Source organism: Typha latifolia, chromosome 15 (genome assembly GCF_019914945.1).
Source record: "Typha latifolia isolate L0001 chromosome 15, TyphaL0001v2, whole genome shotgun sequence".
Lineage (NCBI taxonomy): Eukaryota > Viridiplantae > Streptophyta > Magnoliopsida > Poales > Typhaceae > Typha > Typha latifolia.
The window spans coordinates 1,815,184-1,831,986 of NC_133100.1; the positions used below are offsets into that span (position 1 = coordinate 1,815,184).

General features: G+C 38.2%; 1 protein-coding gene across 1 annotated transcript; it reads right to left on the reverse strand.

The window, feature by feature from the left end:
• Positions 1–8,165: 8,165 nt before the first annotated feature.
• Positions 8,166–9,020, reverse strand: LOC140802154 (uncharacterized). Its single transcript, XM_073157597.1, has one exon. The coding sequence runs from the start codon at positions 9,018–9,020 to the stop codon at positions 8,166–8,168; it is 855 nt and encodes a 284-aa protein (XP_073013698.1).
• Between the last annotated feature and the right edge of the window lie 7,783 nt (positions 9,021–16,803).

A 16,803-nucleotide genomic window follows, 5' to 3' on the forward strand; every position in this document is an offset into this window, starting at 1 on the left:
GACACTTGAAGATATTGGGTTATGAGATCGTAGCATCTATATCTTTTTTGTTCAATACCATAACTGAGAAAACAACATAGCCTAGAACATGATTCTAACTTTGTTCATTCATGTGGTAAAAGATGAACAAAACATATGCACAATTGAAAACCCAAAGTAAGATGTAGTTAGGTAAAGTGCCATATAGAAGTTGATAAGGGGTTTTATTTGTTGGAAAGAAATACTAAAATCAGATTTAGTTCCAACTTAAGAGGGGTATTTGTTGGAAAGAAATATCAAAATCAGATTTGATTCCAACTTGAGGAGTATTGGAAAAAAATATCAAAATCAGATTTTATTACTATTGTTATTGATTTGGTTAATCTGTTTGTTATTTACTTTCTTTGTATATAGTAGCTCTATCCTAGTCTATTAAATAGACAAGCTTAATTGAAGGAGAGATTGTTGTAATCTCCTCCTATTTATATACTTAATTCATCTTAATCAAACACATAATTACCTCATTTTATTTTAATTTCTTTCTTTTATATGGTATCAGAGCTAGAACCCTAGTAACCAAGTTCTATTGCAGTCATATTCTAATCCATCAAAACCTTCATTACCCTCAATCGCTGAAGATAATCATTCTTCTTCCCAAGGTGTTGTTTTACCAAATCCATCAAAGGTAGGGAAAGAAAAACCCCCTACTGACCTCTCCAATCCTTATGTTATCCATCCTTCTGATCATTCCGGATTGGTTCTCGTTTTCAAGCCCCTCAATGGAGATAACTACTCCAGTTGGAAAAGATCCATGATTCAAACCTTAAATATAAAAAATAAGTTCGGATTCATCAATGGGTCTATCTCAGCTCCTTCAGAAGCAGATGATCCTGAAGGTCATACCATTTGGTCAAGATGTAATGACATTATCCATTCTTGGATATTCAATACCTGTGATCCAGAAATTGTTGACAGTGTGAATTTTTATTCCACTACCAGAGAAGTTTGGGAGGACCTCAACACTGGATTCTCTCAGGGCAATCTAGCCCGCATATTTGAGATATAACAGGACATCACCCTCCACAAGCAAGAAACCACCTCTGTCTCCATCTATTACACTCGATTAAAAACCCTATGGGATGAGCTAGGGATGCATTGTGAAACACCACAATCGGAGCAACAAAAGGTAATGCAATTTCTAATGGGTTTGAATGAATCTTATAGTGCAATTCGCGGCCAGATCCTCCTAATGAAACCTTCCCCTTCGGTTCGCGAAGCATACTCCTTCGTTGCTCAAGAGGAGAAACAACGCCATCTAGGAGTGACTTCCGCCTCCACCGAGCCGACTTTGGTTGCTGCCATAGCTGTCTGCAAGCTTTATCCGCCATCACCAAGGAAGAACGAGAGGAGCGATCGTCCTGATTCTAATGATAGACACAATGGACCCGGTTCTGAAAAGGTGCGACCCCACTGCACCCATTGTGATGCCGATGGACATTAGGTCAAAAAGTGTTACAAATTATATGGCTACCCCCTTGCCCATCCAAAGGCCAAGTCGAATCCGAGCTTAGGCTCTGCTCTGCCCAATTACTCTACAGTCAACCATGCAAGTTGTGAAGAAGGTGGACCTAACACCACATTCACAGAGGCCCAATTAAAATAGATTATGGAACTTCTCAATAATCGGGTAGAAGGTACCCCTAATCCTAAGGCAAATGCGGTCACAAAACCATGTATGTTTCAATTACCTCGTCGAAATTGGATTATCAATAGTGGTGCAACAAATCATATTATCTCATCATCAAAAATACTGCATAAAGACAAAGGTTGCTCATTGTCACCCATATTATTACCTAGTGGAGAGAAGGCCAAAACTATTGCTAAAGGATCCATGCCTTTAAATTCCGTCTATAAATTGCATAATGTGTTATATGTTCCTACATTCAAAGTTAATTTGTTGCCAGTAGGGCAATTGACAAAAGGCTTAAATTATTCAGTGATATTTTTCCCTTATTGGTGTATTTTGCAGGATCTGGATACGAGGAAGATGATTGGTTTGGGTGAAATGCGTGACGAACTCTATTATCTGGTGGCATTACAAGTAGGAAAGTCTACCACTAAAAAAGCCATGTCCTCAAACCAACCAACATGCAATCTCACCATCTCACCTACCGACCTTTGGCACAACCGCTTAGGGCATGTATCATCTTCCCATTTGAATTTTATTGCACAAAATTTCTTAATTTTTTTTGCTAATTCTAATAAATCTTGCTCTATTTGTCTTGCCAAACAAAGTCGTTTACCTTTTAATGTCAGTAATACTTTCTCTATTAAACCATTTGATGTTATTCATTGTGATATTTGGGGTCGCTATCGACATCCTTCTTTCTGGTTCTCATTATTTTTTCACCATTGTCGACGATTTTTCACGTTTTACTTCGATATTTTTGATGCGATATAAAGATGAAACACAACTGCTTTTAAAACATTTTTTAGTTATTTTTCTACTCAATTTGAAACTCGCATCAAAACTATTCGAAATGATAACGGTGGCGAATTTATCTCTCTTCGTTCTTTTTTTTTAAGATAACGGTGTTATTTTTCAACATTCTTGTGTATACACACCTCAATAAAATAGGGTTGTGGAACGCAAACACCGTCATATTCTTCAAGTAGCAAGAGCATTAAAATTTCAAGCTAATCTTCCTTCCCAATTTTGGAGAGAATGTGCTCTTACTGCTGTTCACATCATTAATCGGCTACCTTCCCTAATTTTAGCCGACAAGACACCATTTGAGCTACTTTACTCAAAACCTCCAACTTTTTTTCTATCTACGAGTTTTTAGTTACTTGGCTTATGCCACAAACATCCATACCTCTCATAAATTTGACTACTGAGGTACATCTTCCATTTTCATTGGATACCCAATAGGTTAAAAAGGTTACAAACTTTTTGATTTATTAACAAATATTTTTTTCACAAGCAGAGACATCCATTTTAAAGAAGATATTTTTTCTTATTCTTCAAATAATACCTATTCTCTACCCTTTCCTTTGATCCAAACAACAAGCCCATCAAGGGGAGATGATACAGGTCCCATAAGCCCATATGGCCATTCTTTTGAACTCAACTCAACCACATCACCATCATTTGAACCTAACCCAACCACCTCACCACCCTCCACCGCAACTCCACCACCACCACACATACAATCGCCTAAAATTTGTTCACCCATGAACCTTCTCCCCTCTACTTCCTCCCCGCCACCACCACCTTGCCATACTACCACCATTCCCTCTACCGGAACACCCGATCCACCACCACCAACCAATATTCCTCTCCGCCGCTCCACTCGACAATCTAATCCACCTGTGAGGTTCAACGATTACCTTTGCTCCGTCATCATGCATCCTCCCTCAGATCCAGTCACCTCCTTCTCTCTAGATTTGCACAAAGGGACAAGGTACCCACTAACCAATTACCTTTCTTATCATCGCTATACACCTGCACACAAATTGTTTATTGCTTCTATCAGTCAAGAGCGAGAGCTTACCTCTTGCAATGAATCTATTACCAACCCTCAATGGCGTGATGCAATGAAACTTGAGTTAGATGCCCTTGCTGCCAACGACACATGGAGTCTAACCTCTCTTTCGGCTAGCAAGAAACCCATAGGATGTCGGCGGGTTTACAAAATTAAACGTCGCTCTGATAACACAATAGAGTGACATAAGGCGCGTCTAGTTGCCCAAGGATTCACCCAAATGGAGGGCATCGACTACCACGAGACTTTCTCTCCCACAGCAAAAATTATTTTTATTCGCTATCTTCTTGCCTTAGCTGCTGCCAGAGGCTGGCCACTTCATCAGCTTGATGTCCACAATGCATTCCTCTACGGTGACCTGACTGAAGAAATTTACATGTCTCTACCACTAGGGCTTCGGAGACAGGGGGAGGAACATCTCGTCTGTCGCATATACAAATCGCTCTACGGATTGAAGCAAGCCTCTTGCTAGTGGTTTTCAAAGTTTTATTCTGTCATCACTTCCGCTGGCTTTGTACAATCACGAGCCAACTACTCCCTCTTCATCGAAAAGAAAGGCAAGTCCTTTACCATTCTCCTAATTTATGTCGACGATATTTTGATCACTAGAAATGATCCAAACAGTATTGCTGCCATCAAGAAGCATTTGCATAAAAATTTTAATCTTGAAGACCTTGGCGAGTTGAAATATTTTCTAGGAATAGAAATTTCTACATCTAGGAATGAGATTTTTGTGTCACAGAGAAAATATGCATTAGAAATAATCAAAGATGCAGGTCTATTAAATGCTGCTCCAGTAGACACTCCTATGGAAAGAGGCTTAAAACTGTTAGATAAAGATGAATTGCTTAAAGATCCAGGCAAATACAGAAGATTGGTTGGCCGCCTAATATATTTGATAGTTTCAAGACTTGATATCACTTATTTTGTTTGTCTTGAGTAGATTCATGCATCAACCCAGAAGACATCATATGGAGGCAGCCTTACGCGTTGTTCGATATCTAAAGGGTGCCCCAAGTCAAGGTCTATTTTTTTCTTCAAAAAATTATTTGAAATTATGATCCTACTGTGATTTAGATTGGGGAGGTTGTCCTCTCACTAGATAATCCACTACAGGGTATTATGTGTTCCTTGGGTCCTCACTAATTTCATGAAAATCAAAACGGCAGAAAACTGTATCATTGTCTTCAGTCGAAGCAGAATACCGCGCAATGGCTAGAGCTTGCTGCGAGTTAACATGGCTTCGGTGCCTATTAGGAGACTTAGGCCTTATTCACCATGGACCTACTTCCTTATATTGTGGCAATAAGGCCGCTCTGCATATAGCAGCAAACCCAGTCTTTCATGAGCGCACAAGGCACATAGAATTGGACTGTCACTATATTCAAGATAAGAGTCAAGATGGTTCAATAATTACCAAGCATATTGACTCAGTAAATCAATTGGCATATTTGTTAACTAAACATTTGGGAAAAGAAATATTTGGTTCTAACTTGAGAGGGGGTGTTTGTTGGAAAGAAATATTGAAATCAGATTTGGTTCCAACTTGAGGGGGAGTATTGGAAAGAAATATCAAAATTAGATTTTATTACTATTGTTATTGATTTAGTTAATCTGTTTGTTATTTACTTTCCTTGTATATAGCATTTCTATCCTAATCTGTTGGATAGGCAAGCTTAATTGTATGAGAGATTGTCGTAATCTCCTCCTATTTATGTACTTGATTCATCTTAATGAAACACATAATTACCTCATTCTATTTTAATTTCTTTCTTTTACATTATTTTTAATGAGTAATGATGGAAAACAGTTGATTATATAAATAGCAATAAGGGTAGCTTAATTTCGAAAAATAAGAAGAGATCTTATGGTATCTAAAATGTAACGATATTTTCTACATAACCATTCTGTTGAGAGGTGAAAGGACAAGAACGATGAAATATTATTCCATTTTGTTGTAAAACAAAACTGAAAATAATTTCTCATTATATTCCATAGCATTATCTAAATGAAAAACCTTAATATTTGTGGAAAAGGATGTTTATACCATTTTAAAAAGTTCAAAATTTATGCTTTAAGAGATATATCCATATTTAACGAGAATAATCATTGATAAAAATAACAAAATAATGAGACGCCCTTCAGTAGAAACTAGGGAAGGACACCAAATATCAAAATGTACAAGATCAAATGGTGCAAAAGAAATAGAGCTACTTTTATTAAAGATAAATGTGTTTGTTCACCTAACTGACAAGAAACATAATCAAACTTATTGAAGCCCACTAGAATCCAATGACTGAATGCGAGGGAAAGAGACATGACCCTGATGAGAGTGCCAAAAACTGGAGGAGGTAGCAAGAGCAACACTTGATGTAGATAGGGAGGAAAAAATCTACAAGGAACAAAGCTCAAATTGGCGTCCAATCTTATGACCTATCCCAAATAGCTAACTTGTCTATGGATCCTACACATTACTACACTAGTTAGTGAATTTAACTTCAAGGCCTAGTTCAGTTCACAAAGTTGTCCAATGGTTTTATAGGTAATTTGGGACTAAATATATGTTATCAATAGATAAATTTGAAGAGAAAATAGATCCTATATTGGCTAATTAGCATTTGAGAATCATCACTAGTATAAACGATAGGCTTAGGAGTAAGATTTGTTTTCATAGCGAATAAGGACGGATCATGAGTTTATGGTTACAAGATGCTGAATCTATAAATCATAAGGATTTATCTGAGGTGATAGAGAGGGTAATGAGAGAATAGAACATAACCTGATGATTTAGTGCCTCAATGCCACTCGTAGTGAGATTAGTAGTCTGAGATAAACTCTCAAGTGTAGCAGAAGACTCATGGGTAGCGAAAGCAATTGCAACAGCATTTGGGTGGGAGCCCGAGTTTGGTTGTTCTTGTGTAGCTTGCGACACTCATTGACATGGTGAACATAGCTTCGACAATATTTCCACGATAGTTGTTTGAATGACGATTACAGTGTTGAAGATTTAGATGATTGTCTTGGGCCATCAAATGAGGGAGTAGCCATAACCATGTCTAGAGATTGTATCTTCATAGTGGAATGACGATTTTCTTCAGAAATAAGTTCGGCGATAGCAATGCCCAATGGAGGAAAGGCGTAAAATGCAGGATTGAGGGTCAAGTAGACTCAAAATCATCACAAAGCGCCATGCATAAACTTTCAGCGATAGTAGACACCTAACTGATCCCAAAGATTAGTAACTTGCGAATAATTTGCAATGAATTGACTTGGCTCCTAGCGCATCTGATAGAGTTTAATCTCAATTTAAAACTGTGGAGATGTGTCATTGGTGATATTGTATCGATTCACCAAAAATTCTCATGCCAGTTTGCCATTTCCCAATTTCTATGAATAGAAGGAATTGAAGTATTGATGAACTATGAGAGAATTTTACATTGGATGCATTCCCAATCATCTAATCGACTTGCGTGCATAGAAAATTCGCCAGAAATATAATGCCATAATTTGCGTCCTTCTAATACATGCATGGTAGATGCCTATATGTTATAGTTGGTGCCATCAAGAATAATCTCAATTGGACGAGTGGCATCATTTTGGGTAGATGAAGACATTTTAATATGACACTGACTAGTGTGGGCAGGTAATTTATGGGTGTGGTGGCGTTGCTGTGTTTGATGCATGCTTTGACTGATAAGATAATTAGGGAAAAGAGAAATATTATAGAGAAGAAGAAGATGACTTTCTTACTTGGATTGGTTTAGCTCAAGACTATGAGTCCAAATGGACAAATATATACGCAAAGAGTAGAAGTCAAATGAAAAGCTATCTTTCTGATTAATTACCCCTCTGGGGATTCCGGTTGAAGCATACATTGAAACATCAGTGCCGACATTATAACAAGTTGAACAAGCTAAGAACAAATGTAAATGAATCGAGCTTGATGGATCTCTTTCTTTCCATCCAAGCAGACATCTACCATACGAGATGAAGTTTCGCTGCGCCACCCTCACTTCACTTTTCTCATATATACACTATGCGTCTTTCATTCAAGCCTAGTGGCTCCTTGGATCCAAAACAAAACGAAAGAAGATAAATTTTGACTTCCCATTTTATGCAGCAAGATTAACTCCCCCCTCAAGTGCATAACAAGTCCCAAACAAGAAGAAAAATTTGGCACGGATGCTCTGATACCATGCAAATATTGTAGGAAACTAAAGAGAAAGATAATTGCAGAAGAAAAGTAATGATCGAATGACTGATTATGTTTCTATATATGGTGGCTTATTCAAAGTTGAATGAGGCCACAGTGGAAAAATATAATTGATATTATACTAAATATAGCAAATAATAAGATATATTACCATATTATACTAGGTAATTGAAGAATATTCCATTAATAGTATCTTGATAATATTTTGAGAATATTCTAATACCAATTATGATAATATTTACCATAATCTAAACAAACTAGAAGAATATATCTACAATACAGCTAAACAAACCACTCCCCAATTGTTGCCCTCCCCTTCTCCACGTCACCATCTACTGCTTGTTGGCTTCGCCCACCACTTCATTCCGACCCCTCGCCGCATATTCTATCCGCTCCTTTGTCTTCTAAATTCCACTACTACTCCTCAATTAATAATAATATATTAATTTCGATCCAACTGTGCTCTCCTTTTCTGGCAGCGCGAACCCGACGGCGCGGCATTTGACCTCCCCGCTGCCGGCCACCTTCGCTCCGGCGGAAGCTGGCAGAGGGTTGATCGTCCGGCGATATGGTCCGAGCCACTTGGCGATCATGAACCTCCGGTTCCGCCACGGCGGCACGCTCAGCCCCTGCCTCCTCAGCGACCGCCGCGCCTCGTCCGCCGCGATCTGCACGGTCCGCCGCACCTCCTCTGGCATCGCAACGATCACCTCCGGCATTGCAGCGGCCACCGTCCGATAACCCTCCGTCGACCTCGCTACTTCAAGCTCTGACGCGAATCCGATGTCGATGATGTATCTCTTCTCCTGAACCTCGACGTCGATGTACTCGTAGTTTCCTTCGGCCATCCCTTTCGATCCCTCCCACCTCGCGTTGCAAACTCCCGCGTTATAACCTCTGTCTCGAAGCCTCGCCATCACGGCTCTTCGGAACCCCGACCGTCTAGGCCGTAGTGCCGCCATTGCTTCCACCGCGTTGACTACGTCTCCGTAGAGCCGGATTCGAAATGGGTCGCCTTTAGAGTAAGGATCGAGAAGTTTCCTGACCTCCGCCGATGCCTCCACGGTGGTATCACCGTCCTCATCTGTGTCATCGGACTCTTCCCCGCCGTCGGACTCGGCGGCAGGCAGGGCCACCCCGTCGGGCTCGAGAAAAGCGTGGACGAGGCCGGAGAGCGCCGCGTCGCGCTCGCTGCCGCTGCTGGCATCACACGTACGGAGGCGGGCCTTGGCGTCGTCATCGAAGAGGTCGGTCGCACGCTTGACTCGCACTTGCGCCGCCATCTGAGTTCCAAGGGAGAGGAGGGAGATCTAGATGGCCGGATCTAGATGGAAGCTAATTAAGTAATTATTCAGAAGAGGTGTCAACATCCACCCATCCATACATCGTTAATTCATGTACATGAAGATTTTGGCGATTTAAGTGAAGAATATTCTTCTTCTTTTATCTCCCTTTCTTGAACTCTTTAGATGCGAGGAGATAAAAAAAAAAAAAAAAATCCACGGGAATGGGAAAGCCTGCAAGGAGAGGATAAAGTCAGCGCGAGTACTACACGCGGCGACACGAGGCGGGATACGTAGCGGCACGAGGTTTCATACCATAAAATGGATCCTGGAGCAAGGAAGATTGTCGTTTGCACACGCTAGCTAAGAGACGAATTATTTTATAGAGAGAGAGAGAGAGAGAGAGAGAGAGAGAGAGAGAGAGAGAGAGAGAGAGGTGTCTGAGATGACTCGATGATTTGTAAAAGAGGGAGGAGAAGGGATCGAAGAAGGTAGGAATTGCCGTACGCCTTCGTACGTTCCATCGATAAAAGTGCGTACGTCCAGTTTAGAACCAACGGTAGTACAGTTTAGGGTTACAACTGATGCAAAGTAGTAAGTAGAGCATGAAAGCTCGCTTGTATCTAGATTGGATTGAACTCGAGTTGATATTTTTTAGGCTCTTTAGGTTTAAATTAACCTCGTCAGATGCACACCTTATTATTAGTTTTTATTAATCAATGTATTGTTCATTTGATTATGAAAAAGAATCATAATTTTCACCAGCACAAAAGAAAAGACAATTACAAAGATATTGGTTAGGATGTAGTCAGAGCTGAGTTTTATCTAAGCTTAGACTGAAATTAGTTTCGAGCCTAATTAAAAATATTAAATTTGAGTTGATTAAACCTAATTCGCTCTGACTTATTTCAAGCCATTTGATAAGTATATTTAAGCCTATTTTGAATCAAATTTGAATTGGATTTAATCAATAATTTATACATATGCTCGTACATAAAATTTAGATATATTATATAAATAAAATTATATTTTAAAATATAATATATGAATTCATTCAAAATTTTACACCCTTGAACATCTTATATTTTTAGATCCATCACCATTTTTACCCCAGAAATATTCGGTAAATAAAATATTTCTTCATCAGAAATTATTTTTTCAAAGGGTGTCTCTATTATGTTGAAACTTTGAAAGGTTTAAATATTTATGACTCTATCTCCTCTTTTCTTATTATGCTTGAGTGTTTGATCATGCTTAATATTTTATTTTAATTATTGCAAGGTCTGTAATTCAGCCAAGTGAGGGGTTGCTCTTAGGATTTTTTCTATTTCCCTTTCTTCTCTTATATCAAGCTATAATCGTTTGATTGAATTAATGATATGATCAGTCTACGATATATATATATATATATATATATTTGTATAGTATTTGGATTAATATTTCTGCGTACGAGTGTGTGATTTGAGACATTGTGTAAAAATGAAAAAGAACTGAGACATTGTGTCGTCATAACAAATAACAAATTAACATGATTACTACTTCTACTTGTAGGACATAATTTTCAACTGTCTAACCCTAACGACATATGATGTAACGTCGTTTGATCATTTATTTAGCACTCCACCCACCTTTGATAGTTACATGAACAATTATTGCTAAAGAGGTACTACTCTTTGGAGGAAATAAAAAGAAAGGAAAAGACTCAAAAGAAATTTAAAAGTTTTCGATTTGCTAACGGCATATTTAGTTATCGATAAATGCCAAAAGTGAAGTAGAAGAAGCCATACGAAGGAGAAATTCTTAGAAAACTTATTTTGTAACAGAAATTTATTATTTCATAATGTTTGTGAGACAAAGTGGAATTATGATTTTTTTTATTGTTTATTATTTGATTGAGAAAAAAAATAGAAGTTGGAGTTTAAAATAAAAATAAATTGATTTATTTTCATCTATACCTAACTAAAATTCTTTTTTCCGATGTATATGTACCTTTGGTATTAGTTTTTAACAAATATAAGTTAAAATCTTTAGTTCTTAAAATATAAAACCATAAAAATTATTAACTAAAAAGAGTGTGTAAAAACAAAAATAAGGGTGTTTTGTCTTATTAATTAGTCAAGTTGGTGAAATTTTAATAATTAGTTTGGTTTGAAGGGTATTTAGAAATTTCTTTTGAAGAACATATCTATGTCAAAAAAAGATTAAGGGTTTTAAAGTAGATTAAATATTAATTATAAATGAGTATATATTTAAATAATAGATCTTAGAAGAGCATATAAGTTGGAAAAGAATATTTGATAAAATAATATAAAATATTATAGGAACTTAGTAGTCATATTTTTTTGCATATAACTAGGAACTACAACTGGGAAGTCGACTCTCCCTCCTATAGAGAGGAGTGAATTTGGTCAAAAATATGGAGGTATAATAAGTAATTTCTCAACTCATTTTCTTCAACCAAACAATAGAAAACTTGATATTTTCTGAAACTACACATTTTACTTCCCTCCAACTAAACACGGCCTGATGGATACATCAACATTTAGGGATCATGCAGTGATCAAACCATTTTCATTTTTCACCCCTCTAGATAATGATATGTATATCCATTTTGTTTCAATTAAGTGAGTCCATGCGTTCGGATAGCCAAAACAACATCGTTGTATGTACGAACCTTTAAGTCTGCGTCTGGCTGAAACACTTTTTTTATATGTGAACGCTTGAGACCGTGTTCCAATGCGATCTAAGTGCGTTTAAACGTCATGTGAACGTGGTGAATACAGTGACTTGTCTGCTTTAGATTTTGAAAATTCTTAGTCCGAGTACTTTCAAAACTTATAGAAATACTTATGTATGTGTAAAAGCACTTAGATTATTTTGTACACATTTGCCAACACTAAAATCCTAACACTTTCTCTATATTCTTGTATAATTAAATTACTAAATTACTTGTGTAACAAATTAATTATATTTAAAATATTGTTACAAATTGGCTTGATCCCATCCATAATAATTCTGGACCGGTTTGAGGACTTGAATTTCAAAAGAAGTTGCGGATGATCTAGCCGTTGGATCTTGCTAAATTTTAAATATGTTGTGGCCCTTGAAAAAATCTTTCCAATGAATCTAGGATTATAGGGTTTGAATAGCTAGATTTTGAGATTAAAAAAAGTAGATAAAGGTCGGAAGATCAGATCTACGAGATTCAGGTTTGTTACGATTTGGGATCCATGGGTGGAGGCACGGATTCCTAAGTATAGGATGGAGGTGATGATGGAATGGAGGCCGAGTAGTTGATGGAGGTGGCTTGGCAATATGTGATGGTGGTGGTAGCTTGCGGATGCGGATGCAATAGATAGTTGAAAGCTATGATTGGTCTACAATTATGATAGCGGGTAAAGATAAAAACCGCATTAGAGATAAAAATGGTTAAGATAGAGAGACGAAGGGGAGAGAGATGTAGAGGCCGACGGCCTAGTTGAGAGAGATGATAGAGAAAAAGCCAATTAATCTTTTCATTCTAAGCATGCCTAAGATATAAGCCATAATGTCCTATTTATAGAGATTAAATCAAAAGGTCTTAAATAAATTTAACTAAGTCAATCTTCCTTATCTTCTCGGGATAACCCTTCATTTTCCCACAAATAGATTCTGAATCTGGATAAGTCGTGAATACCAAAGTTGTAGATTTGGAGGTTGGATCTTATCTAATTTGTTTGATATTATATCTTGCGAATATTTTTTCCGAAACTATGCAGAGCTAAATTTATCTAATTAAATAAAATTTTAATTTAATAAGGCTCTAACTAAACTAAATAAGTAAATAAGATAACCAGATTCAATCCATTGAGCCCAATATTTTTCTAGGTTATCCAACCTGATCCGAATCGTATCAAATATTGTTAATACATATCAAGATTGGATGGGAGATTTGTTGTATCAAATTCTCGATGATATTTTTGTTAATACTATAATTTTATTTAAATGTGTTTCATTCACACCAATTTCTATATAATCAATCATTGAATAGTTAAATAAAATGCTAATAGTAACAGAAGTTAAAAAACATTTAAAACTAATATTAGATAATTTATTCAATTCAAAGACATAAATTAGTAATCATAAGATTATAACCCGATTAACATTTGATTATTGTTGGTGATGCTCTTGTCTTCTCCTTCTATGATTTTACTTATCTTTCTCTAAATTCTTGTATATTTAACTTACTAAATCACTTAGATAAATATTATTATTATATTTAAATTAATTAAAATCCAACAGGAGATTTTCTTTTGTCAAATATTTTGATACTTTTTTTGTTAATATTATGGTTTTCTTTAAACGTGTTTCATTCTCACCAATTTGTGACCGGTCATTGAATAATTAAAATAAAATCATAATAATAATACTAAAAAATTAAAACTAATATTTACATAATTTCTCAATACATAATTTCGTAATCACAAAACTAAAACCTAATCAAGAAATTCATTATTGTTGATGATACTCTTGTCTTCTCCTTCTATGATTTTATATATATTTATCTATATTTTATATAATTAAGTTACTAAGTCACTTATGCAAAATAATTTAATTATATTTCAATGATTTAAAATGGTGTTAATGCATATCAAGATCCTACTGGAGATTTATGTAACCAATTTCTATCAAGGTATGGGGTAAATAAGGGGGCGAACAAAAAAAAATTGAGGAATGGGTCAGCTCGAGGAGAGTTGGAAAATTGCTTATCTAAATAAAAATAGAGTAAATTTCTTGATGATTTTTTTTTTTGTTAATACTATGATGTTCTTTAAATGTGTTTCATTCTCACCAATTCAATGTGACTAGTCAAAGAATAATTGAAATAAAATGAGAATAATAGTAATAGAAATAAAAATTAAACCTGATATTTATATAATATACTCAATTCAAATACACAAACTAGTAGTCACTAGATTAAAACATATTTAAGCATTTGATTATTGTGGCGATGCTCTTGTCTTCTCCTTCTATGATTTTATATTTCTTTCTCTACATTCTTGTATAATTAATTTACCAAATTAATTATGTAAAAAAAAATTTACATTTAAATTATTTAAAATATTTTTAACACACATCAAGATCCGACAGGACATTTTTATGCCAATTTCTCAATGAATTGTTCATTAATACTATGGTTTTCATTAAATGTGTTTCATTCTCAGCAATTTCTATCTAACAGGTCATTGCATAATTAAATAAAATCTTAATAATAATAGAAGTTTAAAAAAAAAACTAATATTTATATAATTTATTCAATTCAGAAGGCATTTGATTATTGTTGATGATGCTCTTGTCTTTTGCATCTATGATTTTATCTATCTTTCTATACATTCCATCTATGATTATTTTTGCTTAGCTTCTTTGCTACAAGTAGGAATATCAAATTTACCAAGAAATATACATCATAACTCTTATGATCATTCTCAACATAGCTTTGTGATGATAGATATCTACATTGTTCTTCAGCAAAGCATTTTATCATATATAAACACCTAGTTTTTTCTACCATCTACTGCTTGTTGGGTTCGCTCACCGGTACATTCCAACCACTCGTCGCATATTCCATTCATCCCTTTGTCTTCTGAATTCCACTGCTGCTCCTCAATTAATTATATACTCTCAATTAATAATAATATATTGATTTCGATCCACTTGTGGTCTCCTTTTCCTGCGGCGCGAACCCGACGGCGCGGCATTTGACCTCCCCGCCGCTGGCCACCTTCGTTCCGGCGGAAGCCGTCAGCGGGCTTACTGTCCGGCGATATGGTCCGAGCCACTTGGCGATCATGAACCGCCGCATCCGCCACGGCGGCACGCTCAGCCCCTGCCGCCTCAGTGACCGCCGCGCCTCGTCCGCGGCGATCTTCACCACCCGTCGCACCTCCTCCGGCCTCGCCACTACCACCTCCGGCATCGCAGCCGTTACAGTCCGGTAACCCTCCGTCGATCTCGCCACCTCGAACTCTGAGGCGAATCCGACGTCGATGATGTATCTCTTCTCGTCAACCTCGACGTCGATGTACTCGTAGTTTCCTTCGGCCATTCCTTTTGACTGGTCCCACCTCGCCTTGCAAAATCCCGCATTATAACCTCCCTCTCGTAGCCTCGCCATCACCGCTCTTCGGAAACTCGACCGGCTTGGACGGACCGCCGCCAGTGCTTCCACCGCGATGACCACTTCTCCGTAGAGCCGGATTCGAAATGGGTCGCCATTAGAATAAGGATCGAGAAGCTTCCGCACCTCCTTCGCAGCCTCCAGGGCGGCGTCACCGGCGCCGGTGTCATCGGACTCCTCCCCGCCGTCGGATTCAGCGGCGGGCGGGGCGACGCCGTCGGGCTCGAGGAAGGCGTGGACGAGGCCGGATAGCGCTGCCTCGTAATCGCTGCTGCTGCTGGCGCAGCACGTGCGGAGGCGGGCCTTGGCGGCGTCGTCGAGGGGTTCGTTCGCCCGCTTGGCTCTCGCGTGCGCGGCCATCTGAGCTCCGAGAGATGGCCGGAGACGGGAATTGCTTTCTCTCGGTGCTTTACAAGTGGAAATATAAACGATCAGGAGAGATGTCGACATCCATCCATCGATCACCGTGCTACAAATAATGTGGAGAGGATGATGAAATAAGCGAAGAATATTCTTCTTTTTATCTCCCTTTCTTGAACTTCTTTAGGATGTAAAAAATCCACTGTGGACTGAGAGCATATGCTTGTTGGGATACTGGGGGGGCTGAATGTAGGGATCTTCGATCGGCCAAAACTGCTCTTATTGGCTGAAACGTGTTTAAATTTACGATGACAATGCCTTTTGGGTTACAATTATATAAAAAAAATATTATAACTTAAATTTTTGGGAAAACAATGGCCCTAAAAAGTCTTGCTGGTCTTGGAAAGCTATCCTCCACAAAGTGCCCACCAATATGAGATTAGGTATTAGTCATATGTAAGGATAGTAAATCTTGACTCGACCCGATAACTCAATACGATAATTCAACTCTTATTGGATTTGAGTCGTAAATGGATCAATCCGCCAACTCATATATATATAAGGTAACTAAATCTAAAACCTAAATCACTCTCTCGTTCTCTCCAATCTCTAGGATTCCAGCTGCAGTCGCCTCATCTCACCAAAAGGGCAAAAAAATTTCGACGCCTCCTCTCTCTCCAATCTCTTCAGCCGTCGTTTGCCGCCTGCCGCGGTGCCTCCCGCTTAGTCTCCGCCTACCGCCTGCCCCAAGAGTTTGTTGGCGTCCGTTTGCCGTGCCTCCGCTCCCACAGCTCCGACATATTAAGTGCCTCGAATAGCTGCCCCTAGTTTGCTGCCCCATCTTTGTATAACGTAAATGTCACCGTCCCCTTGTTGTTATACTTCTGACCAAACGCAACGCCACATCCCAAGGGAACCTACGCCCCAAAGATCCCGTGTCCCCCATAGAAATACGCATCATTCTTGTAGAAATGCATTGATCCACCATTTCCTCTAGAGCACCCGGTGCGGCGGCCCATGAGCTCGGCGAAGACGGATACGAGATCGCTATCGCGGCCGAGGTAGATGTAGTGGTCACGGTAAGCGGTGATGATGGCATTAGATTTAGTGATAGCGGCCTCCATGCCGACTTCAGTGGTCTCCTAGCCATCGTAGAGGTGGCAGAAGCCATAGATGAGCATCGCCTTGTATAGGGAGTCAGCATTGATCTCCATATGACGCATGGTGGACATGTTCAGAAGAAGGAGAGGAGCTCGGAGGAGTTCA